The 16,099-nt window shown below is 40.4% G+C and overlaps 1 protein-coding gene across 5 annotated transcripts in view; it reads right to left on the bottom strand.

The window, feature by feature from the left end:
- Window positions 1-16,099, bottom strand: part of ATG7 (autophagy related 7) — a 298,659-nt gene that overhangs the window by 132,469 nt on the left and 150,091 nt on the right. Inside the window, exon 19 of one of the 5 annotated variants that reach the window (XM_049861841.1) lies at window positions 3,766-13,805. The exons of the other annotated variants lie outside the window; for them this stretch is intronic. Within the exon in view, the coding sequence (XP_049717798.1) occupies window positions 13,785-13,805 (21 nt within the window). The 3' untranslated portion in view covers window positions 3,766-13,784. Of the gene's footprint in view, window positions 1-3,765; window positions 13,806-16,099 lie in introns of those variants that run through there. 5 annotated transcript variants of the gene reach the window in all.

Raw genomic sequence — 16,099 nt, 5'->3', positions numbered from 1 at the left:
TCATTATCTGTGATAGTTATGTTCTATAATATCAGGAATCCTGACTCATTGCTCCAGAGGAAAATATGGAGTTAGGCTCTTGTGAGCCTCTGGTCACAACGTTTTCGTCAACTGATCAATACATAGCCTTGTTTTGTGTGTTTGCATTTAAAGATGCCTATTTAATGTATATTATTGATTCAATAACATTGAATTCATGGCCAACAGCACTATAACTCACGCCCGAACAAAGGTTATCTGACCCACGTATTTTCTCTGTAAGGCACCTCACAACTTTCTTGCACTTAGGAACACTAGACAGCGCTTCAGCACTACGTTTGGGGCCATTTTAAACAGCAAAATCTCCAACAAAAAGCACAAAAATGCAAAAAACATGGTGCTACACAGACCGCAAAAAGAACACTTGTTTGCAGTTTGAGAGCTGAGGTAAGAGGGAAGAGCAGCACCTCGTTTAACCTCAGCTGGGAATACGCACATCAGGCGACTCAAACTTTTTGTCATTCCTGTGCATATCGGCAAAGGGCTGCAGAAATATATGTGTATTGATCCTGCGGCTATAAGTTATGTTTCTTTTTTGTTTATTGTTGATGTTGAGAATATACACAGTAGAACACACACCAATTCAAAAATTTCTACATTTACAATTCGGTGACATTGATTACATTCTTTGAGTTGAACAACCATCCTCATCCTTGTTTTCTGAGTTGTTCCTCGCCCATTAACAAAAACTCACTGGCTCCTAAACTTCCTATATATGAGTTGCTGTTCTCAATTTGATCCATAGGTAGATCTTAAAAGAACAGTACAATGCTCAAGGGAGGCATTCTCTACCAGGGAAGCTGAACAATTATTGGTTTTCAGACTTCTGGAGATACTTTTGGTTTAAGGTTTAAAAATTATCTCAGGGCGATAGTTTCAGGGGTTCATCCAGTCTCCATGGCTCCAGAAAGTCTGGAGTCCATGACAATTTGGAATTCCATTCTGCATTTCCCCCCTTTTGATCAGGATCCTTTTATAGAATCTTTGATCAAAACGTTCAGTAATGGTAGCCAGGCACCATCCAGTTCTGATCTCATGGCAACAGAAGCAGTTGTTCAGAGGCAATTTGCCACACATTCCATTCCCTCCTCCTATTCCTGACTCTCCACCCTCTGTGGCTCCAGGTGAATAGAGAACCATCATTGTACCTTGGATGGCTGTTTGCAAGCTTTTAAGTCCCCAGGCACTACACAATGAACTAGAAGGTAGAATAGAAGCACTAAACATGATATTAGGGCAATTAACTGGGATGTCCCATGAAACCATGACTCTAAACCTCCAAACCAAAGAACCAAATTCCATGAGGTATTTGCAGCCTCAGCAGCTACTCTTTTTTTAATTTTGCCATTGTTGTAAATATATCACATAACCTCTGCCAATTTTTTTTTACAAGTGTGCAGCTTATTGACAGCAATTACATTAATTGGCTGTGCAACCCTGCCCTTAATCAATGTGATTTTCCCATAACTATAAACTGAAATTCAGTATTCCATAACCTCCCATGCCCCGCTCCCTCCAGCTCCTGGTAACCACTGATAAATTTGGCCTCTATACATTTTTTTTTTTATACATTTGTCTATTTTTTTTTTATATGTGAGGTCATACAATATCTGTCCTTTTGTTATTGACTTATTTTACCCAGCATAATGTTTTCAAGCTCCAACCATATTGTAGCATGTACGAAGACTACATTTCTTTTACTACCTGAGTAGTATTCCATTGTATGTATACACCACATTATGTTTATCCATTCATCCGTTGATAGGCATTTAGGTAGTTTCCACTTTTTGGCTATTATTAGCAGTGCTGCAGTGTACACTGCTGTTCAAGTATCTGTTTGAGTATATTCTTAGCAATGGAATTACTGGATCATATGGTGGTTCTATTTTTAGTTTTTTGAGGAACCCCACACTGTTTTCCACAACAGCCATACCATTTTGCATTCCCCCCAGCACATCCCCTCATCCTCACCAACATTTGTTATTTTCTGTTTATCTTAGCTATTCTAGTGGGAGTGAAATGGTATCTCGTTGTGGTTTTCATTGGCATCTCTCTGATGGCTAATGAGGAGCCCTGGTGGCACAGTTGTTAAAGCACTCAGCTGCTAATCAAAATGCTCAAATCCACTAGCTGCTCTGCAGGAGAAAGATATGGCAGTCTCTTTCGTAAAGATTTACAGGCTTGGAAACCCCATGGAGCAGTTCTACTCTGTCCTGTAGGGTCGTTGTGAGTCAGAATTGACACAATGGAGGTGGGTTTGGTTTTGTTTTTTGATGGCTAATGACATCAAGCATCTTTTCATGTGTTTGGTGGCCATTTGAATGTCTTTTTCGGTGAAATGTCAATTCAAATCCTTTACCCATTTTATGATTGTGTTATTTGCCTTTTTGTTGTGAAGTTAGCAAAGTTTTATATCTATTTTGTTTATTCTTATTGGATATATATGGTTTCCATAGATATTCTCCCAGTTGGTAGCTTGTTTTTTCACTTTCCTGTTAAGGTCTTTTGATGAACAAGTTTTTAATTTTCATTTATTTGTCTTTTGTGCTTTCGTTATTACATTAGATAATCCATCATTAAAACTAGGCCCCACAGCGTTGCCCCTGCATTTTCTTCTAAGAATTTTATGGTTTTAGTTTTCATATTTAGCTCTTTAATCCATTTCTGTTTTTGTGTATGGTATGATCTCTCTTCATGAACCATGGATTCTGTTTTATTTTTCTGCATGTACAAATCCAGTTTTCCCGACACCATTTATTGAAGTGACTCTTCTTTCCCCATCAAATGGACTTAGCACCCATCTCAAAAATCAGCTGGCCAAAGATGTGTGGTCTCTCAATTCTATTCCATTGGTCTATGTGTCTATTGTTATACCACTGCCAGGCTCTTTTGATTAATGTAGCTGTATAATATGTTTTAAAATCAAGAAGTGTGAGTCCTCGTACTTTGTTCTTCTCTTTCATCATTGCTTTAGCTATTTCAGGCCTCTTGTCATTCCATATAAACTTGAGGATTGATTTTTCCATTTCTGTAAAGAAGGCTATTAGAATTTTGACTGGGGTCGCATTGATTCTATAGATCGCTTTAGGTAGTACTTACATCTTAACAATATTAAGTCTTCTAATCCACGAACATGATTTTAAGTCTTCTTTAATCCCTTTCAGCAGTGTTTTCTAATTTTCCTTGCAAAAATTTCTCACATTCCTGGTTAAATTTATTCCTACGTGTTTTATTCTCTTGAACGCTATTTAAATGGAATTGTTTCCTTAATCTCCCTTTCAGGTTTATCTCACTGCTGGTGTAAAGAAAGCCACCTGATTTTTGTTGTTGACCTTGGAACTTGCATCTTTGCTGAATTCCTCTATTAGTTCTAGAAGCTTGTTATAAAAAAATTTTAGTGAATAGGCAAATTCACAAATACTGAATCAAAAATCAGATGACCATAGACATGTGGGTTTGTTTCTGGATAAGGATCAATTGTATTTCTAAATCTTTTTTAAAGCCAAGTTTCTTTTTAATAAAATGCTAAGCCAAATTAGGTATGGCCTCTGCCAACACAGATTAAGTTAGCAAAAACACATGCATCTTAAGTTTAGCAGCAAAAGAAAAAAAAAAAAAATCACAGCAGTTCATTGTATTTGTAATTAGGGACTCGATTTTTTTCTGCAATAATAAGATACAGATATTCCTAGTTTAACACTGATTTCCCACCCCCCCCCCCCCCACTGGACAGCTGAATAAAGGTAAGCTGCAGACAACTCTTAATTCTCCTTTACAATTTAGGGAAAAGTAAAGGCCAAGAAGAAAGAAATTATCTGTTATCTGCCCTTTTTTCTCATTGGTTAGGTAAGTCTAGAGATGGAGTCAGAAGTTTAATGTAAAGCTCATTCTCACAGATTTGACTGGAAGTCAGTCTATTCTTAAACACAATACCAGAGTAAGAAAAGTACAGCGATTTGGTCTGCCTAGGCCCCAGGATGGTATGGAGAAGGGAACCACACCAGCACCAGCTGCTGTCGAATCAATTCCAACTCATGGCAACCCCACGTGTGTCAAAGCAGAACTGTGCTCCATAGAGTTCTCAAGGCTGTAACCTTTCAAAAGCAGATTGCCAGATGCCTCTGGGTGGGTTCAAACCACCAACCTTTTGGTTAGTAGTTTGCCCCACCAGGGACTCCTGAAGGGAACCATACCACCCAAGAATGCAGTTGTAAGGACACAGAAAAAGGGCAAAATTGCTTTGGAAACTGGTCAGCCTGAAAGGAGAGGTACTCTCTATAAAGCAGGACGCATCCATGTGACCTTGGAAACAGCTTCCTGTCTGTTTCCAGGCTCAGGAGTGTATCGTAAACCTCAAGCTGCAGATGAATACTGAACACTGCTAAAGTTAACAATGTCCAGTTTGCTTAACAAGTCACTTCACTCCTCTGAGCTTTGGCAACCTACTCTGTAAAACTGGGCAATAGCCACCTCGTAAGATTGTTGTGGTCAACCAAAGGCTAGCTGCAAAAGTACCATGAAAATTATAAATAATGTTATTAATATTAGTTGCTACACTTCTCTCAGTACCTTTCGTCAGAGAGATTTCGGGTGCTCTCATATCATGGACCTGTCTGGTATATCTTCTTTCATCCTCTTGTCCTGCCCCTTGAGTTCTAAGTTTCAGGGCCCAGCTCAAAAGCCAGCTCTTGCTAGAAGCCCTATTTCTGTACCTCCAAAGGGTCGCACACTCCTGAAATCTCGCAGAACCTACTGTACTGTATGCTCAAACTTCTGTGCATACCCACTGCCCGGTGGCCTGTTACTTCTCTGCCCTAACTCCCTAACTCTCCCAAGCCCGTCTCCTGCAGGCTGGCCTGGTACCTGTTTCATTCCCCCACACTACCCTGAACTCAAGCAGGGATCAACATATCTGTTGACTGATTAAAAAAAAAAAAAATAGAAGCTATGATAAAATATAAATAATATTTAATTTTAAAAAATTCACGCCTTAGAATATTTGTCATTTCCTTCCCTCTCTGCTCTCTGCCAGCTAACTGAGAAGCAATATGGATCAAAACTAAGATTTCGGAACCAAGAGCCAATTGTACAGTATCACAATATGGAAACCCCCCAAATTCAACACATAGCAGCTGTTATGTTTGCAAGTGAGAAGGGTCAGCTGTAAAAATACAATCCCAGAATCATGGTGACAGGGCAAACTGCAAGAATACTTCCCTGGGAGCCCTCCCTGCTGATTGAAAGTCAGGGTCTGCAGAGCCCTGTGCTGAAGGCTCTCAGCCAAGAATTCCTCTTAGTTTGCACTTTCTCTCTCACAGACTGTATTTGGAAAACCCGTCCAACCCAACAAAATGCACTACTTTATCTTATTGTTTTTATAACTCAAAGGCACATACAACTATAATCAGAACTTGTAATCCAGCAAGCTAACTAGTATTCTATTCCACTGAGATAACAGAATTCTGACTACAAATAATAATGATAATTAGTGGTTTAGTTGGCTAATGCAAATCTCCGAGTCTGAAATGATGTATTTCTGTTTGATTTTTTTAAAATACCAAAAATAGCCTTCATAGTTGCATACCTACTTCCTGAAAAGCCTCAGGTGCTAGGGATACCTGGTAGAGGGTAGGGGATCATTGCTAGAGGCTGATGGGCTATCTCAGGAGCCCAAAATGGCTGCCTGAATCAGACCAGGGTGCCCAAGTGATGCCCAGAGGATAAATTCACCCGGAAAAGGCCTGCCTGGAGCAGCAGAATCTCTGGGGCATGTTGCCTCATAGGATAATCCTATCTTCCCATTCGGTTAACAGCGTGGCTGCTAACGAAAAATTCAGCAGTTCAAATTCACCAGCTGCTCCTTAGAAATCCTATGGCAGTTCTACTCTGTCCTAAAGGGTTGCTATGAGTCAGAATCTACTCGATAGCAACAGATTTTGTTTTTTGTTTTTTTTAGTATCTCCCCATTTTAGAGATAAGGCCATCAAAAGAGTTTAAAAGAAATGTTTAAGTTTATATACCAATTGATCTGTACTTAAGTGCTACTGTAAAAAACTTACTTTAAGTACAACATTACCAACTTGAGGCAAAGATAATGGTTTAAGAGGCACTTTTGAAACCCTATGAACTACTGGGGAAATGTGAATATGTACTGGATTTTCGGTGGTGTTATAGAATTACTGCCAGTTGTTCCATGGTGCATTATAGGAGAATGTCTGCATTTTTTAGCAGACTCGTACTAAAAACTTAGGAGGGAGGTGAGGTGTCAGTATATATATGGAACTTGCTTTCAAATGGCTCAGCAAAAGAAAATATGTGAGAGTTTGTGTGTGTGTGTATGTGTGTATGTGTGTATGAGTTGGCAGGGAGGGAGAGAGGAAGAAAGCGAAAGAGGAGAAAGGGAGAATGAGAGATCAGGTGTGGCAAAATGTTAATTTTTGAGTCTAGGTGATCTATGGGTATTCATTATACTATCCTTTGGCCTTTTCTGTATGTTTAAAAATGTTCAAAGTAAAAAATCTTAGGAAAAAATAAAGTACTTAGTGGAGACAGAAAATTTAAAATTCAGACCCAGGTTAGGATTCAGATCTCCTAAGTACCTATTTAACCTTACAAAGACAGCCAATATAGTATCTTCCTCTCTCATCTTCCCCTAAGCCTTTCATCTATTTCTAGTATCTTGACTTTCTCCTCCCAGAAAGCATGCAAGGGAGGCAGTTGGCCAGAGTCCTTCCATATTTAACCCAATATTTACTGACTCTCCATGGTATAAGAAGGGTTACATGACTTGAGCAGAGACCACTGCTTTGAAAAATGAGGCACAATAGAAATGAAAAAGATCATTGACATAATCTACACAAAATTCATTCCTACAAACCATGAGCTAACAAACCACATCAGCCTGTCAGACATAGAAAAACACAACACTGCCCTTTGAGAGCCAGAGAAATAAAGGGAAAGGAAAGGAAGCATCAGGAAGCCCAACTCTGTGCATAAGGGCTTGTCTTAGTTATCTGGTGTTGCTATAAGAGAAATACATTCATTCACAGTTGAAGAGGCTAGAAGTCCAAATTCAGGGTGCTAACTCCAGGGGAAGGCTTGCTCTCTGTTGACTCTGGGGAAAGCTCCCTGTCATCAATCTTCCGCCAGTCTAGGAGCTTCTCTGCACGTGAACCTCAGGTCCAAAGGACGTGCTACTCTCCTGGCTCTTGTTTCTTGGTGGTGTGAGATCCCCATGGCTCTCTGCTAGCTTCTCTCTTTTACATCTCAAAAGAGACTGGCTTAAGAGGCAACCTAATCTTTTAGGCTGAGTTCTGATTCATTAACATAACTTACTCTAATCCTGCCTCATTAACATCACAGGGTAGAACTGACAACACAGAGGAAAATAACATCAGATGACAAAATGGTGGACAATCACACAATACTGGGAATCATGGCCTAGCCAAGTTGACAGACATCTTGGTGGGACACAATTCAGTCCATGATAGGGCTACCTGATGGCTTTCTTTTCTTTTTTTAAAACGGCTTTATTGAGACATAGTTCACATACCATACACGTCACCCATTTAAAGTGCCCAATTCCATGGTTTTTAGTACATTCACAGAATTACTCTGCAAGAAGCAGCTGCACCATTTTATATTCCCACTGCCTGCGAATGAGGGTTCTCATTTCCCTACATTCTCTAGAACACTTGTTATTCTCTTTTTGACCACAGCCATCCTACTGGGTGTGGAGTGGTACCTCACTGTGGTTTTGATTTGCATTTCCCTGATGGTTAATGATGTCAAGCATCTTTTCATGTGCTTATTGGCCATTTGTATTTCTTCTTTGGAGAAATGTCTACTAAAATCTGTTGCCACTTTTAACTGGGTTATTTGTCTTTTATTGTTGCATTGTAAAGGTCCTTTATATATTTTGGAAATCTATCCCTTATCAGATATGTGCTTTGCAAAAAACAATTTTCTTCCATTCTGTGAGTTGTTTTCACTTTCTTGATAGTGCCTTTGAAGCACAAAGTTTCAAATTTTGATGTAGTTCAACTTATCTATTTTTTTTCTTTTGTTAGGTGCTTTCTTGTTGAATGCTCACTAATTGTGTGGATAGGAATTACTGATCCCATTCTACAAATGAAAAAAAAAAAGCAGCTCAATGAAGCTGAGTAAACAACCTGAGGTCCCACACGGAGTGGCTGCACACGGTTTGCACGGCACAAACTCTACTGCTGAACTCTGTAGCCCCAGTCCCATGGTAGAGCCAGGATTTGAACTTGGAATGTTTAACAGACCAGGGTTGAGGCTACTCATACACTCTGAGTGTTACAGTATAATATGACTGATATTTAAAGGAACTGCTCAGGTATTACAGCTCAACATTCTAAGGATATTGCCACTACTTAAAGTAAGGGGGCTCTGGAGCTCAACATTGGAATCTGTACTAAGAGGCTGTTGTTGTATGCTGTCGAGTGGATTCCTACTCACAGCAACTGTACAGGACAGAGTAGAACTGCCCCATAGGATTTCCTAGGCTATAATCTTTATGGGAGCAGATCACCAGGTCTTTTCACCCACAGAGCTGCTGGTGGGAAGGAAGCGCCCACCTTTTGTTTAGCAACCGAGCACTTAACCACTGCACCACCAGGGCTCCTTACTAAGAGGTAGTGGCATATTTTATGAATATACTCAATTATGGCAAGGGTAGACTTGAGGTTAGGAAGAAGCCAAAGTCCTGGGCACCAAGTCTGGAGAATGAGTTGAGTTGGATTTTATCATTTGGGATTCATATATACTGTTACCTTTCACCAGACCTATTCAATCTGTATGCTGAGCAAATAATACGAGAAGCTGGACTATATGAAGAACCGGGCATCAGGATTGGAGGAAAACTCATTAACAACCTGCATTATGCAGATGACACAACCTTGCTTGCTGAAAGTGAAGAGGACTTGAAGCACTTACTAATGAAGATCAGAGACCACAGCCTTCACTATGGATTGCACCTCAACATAAAGGAAACAAAAATCCTCACAACTGGACCAACGAGCAACATGATGACGGACGGAGAAAAGACTGAAGTTGTCAAGGATTTCATTTTACTTGGATCCACAATCAACAGCCATGGAAGCAGCAGTCAAGAAATCAAAAGACACATTGCACCGGGTAAATCTGCAGCAAAGGACCTCTTTAAAGTGTGGAAGAGCAAAGATGTCACCTGGAAGACTAAGGTGCGCCTGACTCAAGCCATGGAATTCTCAATCGCATCATATGCATGTGAAAGCTGGACAATGAAAAAAGAAGGCCGAAGAAGAACTGACGCCTTTGAATTGTGGTGTTGGCGAAGAATATTGAATATACCATGGACTGCCAAAAGAACGAACAAATCTGTCTCAGAAGAAGTACATCCAGACTGCTCCTTGGAAGCAAGGATGGCGAGACTGTGTCTTACATACTTTGGACATGTTGTCAGGAGGGATCAGTCCCTGGAGCAGGACATCATGCTTGGCAAGGTACAGGGTCAGCAGAAAAGAGGAAGACCCTCAGTGAGGTGGACTGACAGTGGCTGCAACAGTGAGCTCAAGCGTAACTACGATTGTAAGGATGGCGCAGGACTGGGCAGTGTTTCGTTCTGTTGCGCATAGGGTTGCTATGAGTCGGAAACGACTTGACAGCACGTAGCAACAAGAACATACTGTACTGCTACACATACACACAACAATCAATACAAAGTATGAGAAATATTCTTTTGAGGATCAACTAGCTATGAATTTCAAAACAATGTATTCAAATTTTTTTTCTAGCAATGGCAGCTAGCTATAATAGACACCAAAGAATATGTATAAATTGTGTAAAAGGTGATCACTTTGATACATTTTAAAACATTTTGATACTAAAAACTGACCACTTTTTAAAGTTCCTGAGCATCTCTGTATATCTGAATCAAAATCACTGAATTATTAGAGCTAAAAAGGATCTCACACGTGTTTCAATCCCCTCATTTTAAGTGGGGAAACAGACACACAAAACGCTGAAGTTACTCACCCAAGGTTCTCATGAGGACACTAGCAGAACAAAATTTAAGGCTGACTCAGTTCCCAGGTTCTATTTCTTAATATTAGCTGTTTTTACCCTGCTTTTAGCATTTACAATTTCAGTTCTTCTCTCTCCCAGAGACCTCTAAATGGATTATACCATCCAAGACTCCTCTTCTGAAGGGTGGGGAACTCTGCCCAGACTCCGCTGTCTACTCTCCAATTGGATCCTTCTCGAACATCAACTTATCTAAACATCTCCAATCCATGCAGATAACTCTGACAGCAAATAAAAGGGACACATTTTACAATGTGAGCTCTAAATGGGATACTGCCAAGCCTTATTTCAAAAACCAGGCTCTAGTTTCCAACCTAAGGATTCAATGGCTTTCTGCCTGCTGTTTCTGCCTCCCGTCTCCACTGCCCCCTTACTGTGGAGAGAAGGCCAGTGCTGTGTCCTGAGGGATTGCTTCATAAGGAAATATTAAGGCAGAGCACAGTCCCTACACAGGGCCAGTGCAGGTTGGAAGGGGGCTAGCGGGAGACTTTGAGAAAAGAGAACTGGCTTCATGAGCAAGCTAGCTCAGTCCCCAGAGAGATTCCTCTCCACTGGAAACAGGTCTAAGTGCTGCCATCGGGGTTTCCCACAGCTTCTACTGGCCTCCAAAGGCGTATTTGTCATCAGAGGCTCTTGATGAAGCTGTACATAAATATCTGACTGTTGTTAAAGACAAAACAAAACAACAACCAAAAAAATTCCACAGGAACCAAATCAAAACCAGCTGTGTGGGGGAGAGGCCAGAAACTCAGTGTAAGTGCAAAAGACCCAGCAGAAACACTTGTTAATTGTGTTATTTACTTTTCTGAGCAGTAAATGGCCATGCCAGTGAAGTCATATCGCTCCACCATAATGCTTTTCATATGACTTCCATGCTTTGAGAGAAATGGGCATTTTATTATCTAGAATCCTGAATTCTGTAGTGGGTGGGTCAGAACCTGAATTCTAATTCAAATCAGTATATCAGCTCAGTCTCGTTCATTTCTGCCAGCTGTTTTGTGATTTTACATCCTATGTCACATTTGGCACTAAACTTTCTTTTCAAATCATTCATTAGTCCCCGATTCTCCAGAAAGCTCTGTTTAGTAAAAACTTAACAAAAATGCAAAACTATATTCATGGAATACTGTAATTGCTACTCTGGAATCTTAACTGCTTGGCACAACAACAAGTATTGATAATATTAAGGCAAGGGAATAAAACATAGCCTAAAATTAATCCTGGAATCATGGAGCTTGCAAATTTTCAAGAATAAGAAGTATTTCAGGGAAGCTGAGTTATGGGATTTGGGAAGCTGAATTTCTCAAGAATATGCCAATCCAGCTTATTTTTATTAACTTCCTTATGAATCAGCCTTTTCTCTCTAATTAGACTGAGTTTGAAAATTTAGCATTTCTCACAGCACAATGTTGAGTCCATGGTTGGAACTAAATAAATACGTGTGAACTGACACATCTAGTCACAGGATGAGAAATAACCCTAAGAAGACAAGTCGCAGCAAATTTTATGAGACAAATGAAAGCATTCACATGTTTGATTTAGACTGAGCCTTTCTTCAACAAACTCAGGGATTTAAAAAATATTTGGGGGAATACCTCCATAGCTCCATAACTTAGATGTCTGTAGTGCTTTTTTATCTTTGAGGCTATTTATATTGTTTCCAATCTGGAAGAACAGGAGTTTAGGAGCAATAGGGAATCAGGGCTAATCTTCAAGCTTCCAAAGTCATCCTAAGTAAGAGTCTTGAAAGTAAATATCAGAACTTCATTCAAAATTCCCCATTAAAGGTCTGGGGACTGTGGTTTCAGGGGACATCTAGGTCAACTGGCATAACAAAATGTATCAAGAAAACGTTCTGCATCCCACTTTGGTGAGAGGTGTCTGGGGTCTTAAACGCTAGCAAGCGGCCATCTAAGATGAATCAATTGGTCTCAGCCTACCTGGAGCAAAGGAGACTGAAGAACACCAAAGACACATGGTAAAGATGAGCCCAAGAGACAGAACGGGCCACATAAACCAGAGATTCCATCAGCCTGAGACTGGAAGAACTAGACGGTGCCTGGCTACCACTGATCACTGCCCTGACAGGGAACACAACAGAGAATGCCTGATAGAGTGGGAGAACAGCAGGATGCAGACCTCAAATTCTCATAAAGAACAGGCTTAACGGTCTGACTGAGACCAGAGGGACCCTGACAGTCATGGTCCCCAGACCCTTTGTTAGCCCAAGATTGGAACCATTCCCATAGCCAACTCTACAGACAGGGATTGGACTGGACTATAAGATAGACAACAATACTGGTGACGAGTGAGCTTCTTGGCTCAAGTGGTCACTTGAGTCTACGTGGGCAACTCCTGTCTGATGGCAAGATGAGAAGGAAGAGGGGGACAGGAGCTGGTTGAATGGACATGGGGAATAAAGGATGGAGAGAAGGAACGTGCTGTCTCATCAAAAGGAGAGTAGCTGGAGTGCAGGGCAAGGTGTATATAACTTTTTATATGAGAGACTGACTTGTAAACTTTCACCTGAAGCACAATTAAAAGAAAAAAAATACCATTAAAACGGCAACATTTTAAGAAGGTAGGAAGCTGAGTGGGGCCTTTACTCCATGGAGTTCTCTAATACCCCGTGACAGAACATAAATTGTAAACCTACAGAAAAATATGATGGCTGTCTGCCCAAGGCCCCTTTTTCTTTTTGCATTAAAAAAAAATTAATATTTGCCATTTTAACCATTTTCAAGTGCACAAACAATCCAGTGGCATTAATTATATTCACAATGTTTTCAACCGTCACCACTACTCATTTCCAATTTTTTTTCATCAGTCCAAATTGAAACTCTGTACCCATTAACCCCCTCCCAGTCCCTGGTACCTCTAATCTACTTTCTATCTCTATGAATTTGCCTATTCTGGGTATTTCCTACAAGTGGGATCATACAATATTTGTCCTTTTGTGTCTGACTTACTTCATTCAACATGATGTTTTCAGGTTCATCCATGTCACAGTATGTATTAGGACTTCATTTCTCTTTATGGCTGAATAATATTTATTTCATTGTGTGTTAGCTGTCTGTGTGTGTCTGTCTTCTCTGATACCAATTGCTAATGCAGTTTTTCTGACCCTAACCACCCAGTGCTAGGTCAGATCTCACAAGTTCAGGGGAGTTGTCCTCCAGATTGCCAACTCTGCCTAGGACTTCAGATATCAGCTGTGAGTTTGGGGTCCCCAGCATCCCCTCACTTCTGAGCTGCTGGCTACAAGTTCAAGGTTCCCACTAACCCCTTGGGTTCATAATTTACTAGAGCTCAGGAAAGTGCTATACAGCTTTATTATGGCAAAAAGGATACAAACCAGGGCCAGCATAAAAAAGACATGCATAGGGTAAGTCTTGGGAGGGTCCCCATTGGGGAGTTCATGTCTGAGGGGACACATCATCCTTCTGACCGTCAGTGCCTTTCACCAACGAGGAAGCTCACCAGAGCTTCAGTGCCCAGAGTTTTTATTCGGATTGTATAATGTAGTTATGGCTGGTTGAATTGTTTCTCACCTGGTGGGTCCTTCTGGCATGTCCAACCCCCACCCAACATCAGTCAACTCTCAGGTAGTCATGGTCTGGAGGCCTCATGCATAACAAAGACGCTTCAATTCCAAGGGTTTAGAGGCTGCCTTTCTGGTACTGGGGACAAAGACCAAATTCTTCAGGTGAAGTAATTCTTTACTCCATAGCATGCATACACCACTTTTGTTTAGTCATCTGAGCTTTGGATGTGCTTGAGTGGTTTTCATCTTTGTCTATTGTGAACAGTGCTGCAATGAACTCTGGTGTACAAGTATCTGTTTGAGTCCTTGTGCTTTCAATTGTTTTGGGTATATACCCAGGAGTGGAGTTGCCAGGTCACGTGAGAATTCTATGTTTAACTTTTTGAGGAACTTTCAAACTTTTTCTTTACAACAGCTATGGGTTTTTATAACATTTTACATTCCCACCAGCGGTGTCTAAGGGTTCCAATTTCTCTACATCATGCCAACACTTGTTATTTTCTTTTTCTTTGGATAAATAGCCAACATAGCAGGGGTGAAGTGGCATCTCATTGTGGTTTTGATTTGCATTTCCATGTGTGCTGCCTGGAAATCCTGGTGGCGTAGTGGTTAAGTACTACGGCTGTTAACCAAAGGGTCTGCAGTTCAAATCCTCCAGGTGCTCCTTGGAAACGCTATGGAGCAGTTCTACTCTGTCCTTTTGGGTCACTGTGAGTTGGAATCGACTCGACAGCAATGGGTTTTATGTGTTGGCTACTAGCCAAAAGGTTCGCTATTCAAATCTCATCTAGTGGTGCCTTGGAAGATAGGCCTGGAGATCCGTTTCCAAAAGGTCACAGCCTTGAAAACCCAATGAGAAGTTCTACTCTGCACACGTGGGGTTTTTATGAGTCAGAATTGACTTGACAGCAACTAAAAACAATTGCCAATGACGCTGAACATTTGTTTCATGTGCTTACTGACCATTTGTATCTCTCTTTTGGAGAAATGTCTGTTCCAGTCCTTTGCCCATTTTTTAATTGGGTTGTATGTCTTTTTGTTGTTGAGTTCTTTATATATGATGGATATTAAACTCTTATAAGATTTTTGATTTCTAAATATTTTCTCCCATTCTATAGGTTGTATTTTTACTTTTTTTTTTTTATTGTACTTTAGATGAAGGTTTACAGAACAAACTAGTTTCTCTTAAACAGTTAGTACACATAACAATATTTTATGACCTTGGTAAACAATCCCACGACATGTCAGCACTCTCCTTTCTCATACTCTGGGTGCCTACTACCGGCTTTCCTGTCCCTTCCTGCCTTCTAGTCCTTGTCCCTGGGCTGGTGTGCCCTTCAGCCTTGTTTTGTTTTATCGGCCTGGCTGAAGGGTGAACCTCAGGAGTAACTTCATTACTGAGCTAAAAGGGTGTCTGAGGGGCCATACTCTTGGGGTTTCCTCAGCCTCTGTCAGTCTGGTCTTTTTTTTGAGTTAGAATTTTGTTTCACATTTTTCTGCATCTCTGTCCGGGACCCTCTATTGTGATACCTGTCAGAGCAGTTAGTGGTGGTAGCCGGGCACCATCTGGTTGTACTGGACTCAGTCTGGTGGAGGCTGTGGTAGTGGTGGTCCATTAGCGTGTTTTTACTTTCTTGATAAAGTCCTTTGATGCACAAAAGTTTTTAATTTTGATGAAGTCCTGAAGTCCCATTTATTGGCTTAGATTATCCAGTCTATATGTTCTTTGCGGCTCATGCTTTTAATGTTGTATCTAAGAATCCATTGCAATACCTCCTCTTTTTCAAATTTAACATTACAAATATAAATGACATTTATAAGGTAAATATTTTTAATATTTTAATCTACAATTTGAGATGAAATTAATCTACTACAAACATTTTTCATTAAAATTTTTTTTTGTGTTTTATTTTATCATTAAATTTTTTTTTTTTTTTTTTGCATCCTTTCTCTATAGCCTCATTCCACTAAATGGATTAGGATAATTGTGTTTTCTGGCTAAATCAAATTACCAGTTCTGTTCTTTTTCTCCAGGCTCCATCTCCAATGTTATCCAGTGATTTTCACTCACTGTCTTATCTCAATAGCTGCACTACCTAAAACAAGCTCATCTCTGTAAGCTTGGGCCCCAGTCCCTTGCACCTTGAACTCTCCTCCAATAAAAACTCACCTGGCAATTTGTCTGTTAATCTCAACAGCACTGTGATTATATCAGTAACCTAGGCTAAAACAGTCACAATCACTTTTGGCTATTTGATAATGGAGGGGTAACACATGCAAACAGTCGGGCTGCATCAGTCAATCTCACTAAATCTGGGTGATCTGTCTTGGAGATATCTCCCAGCCCACTGTCTGTGCGTACCTGTCTATGACAATAAAGGAATTTTGAATCTTTAGTAGGACCAGCTTTGCGTTCTTCCTTCATAAAAG

This window comes from Elephas maximus, chromosome 20 (assembly GCF_024166365.1).
Source record: "Elephas maximus indicus isolate mEleMax1 chromosome 20, mEleMax1 primary haplotype, whole genome shotgun sequence".
NCBI lineage: Eukaryota > Metazoa > Chordata > Mammalia > Proboscidea > Elephantidae > Elephas > Elephas maximus.
Note: the sequence above shows the minus strand (reverse complement) of the source record. Positions and strands in the feature narration are given on the sequence as shown.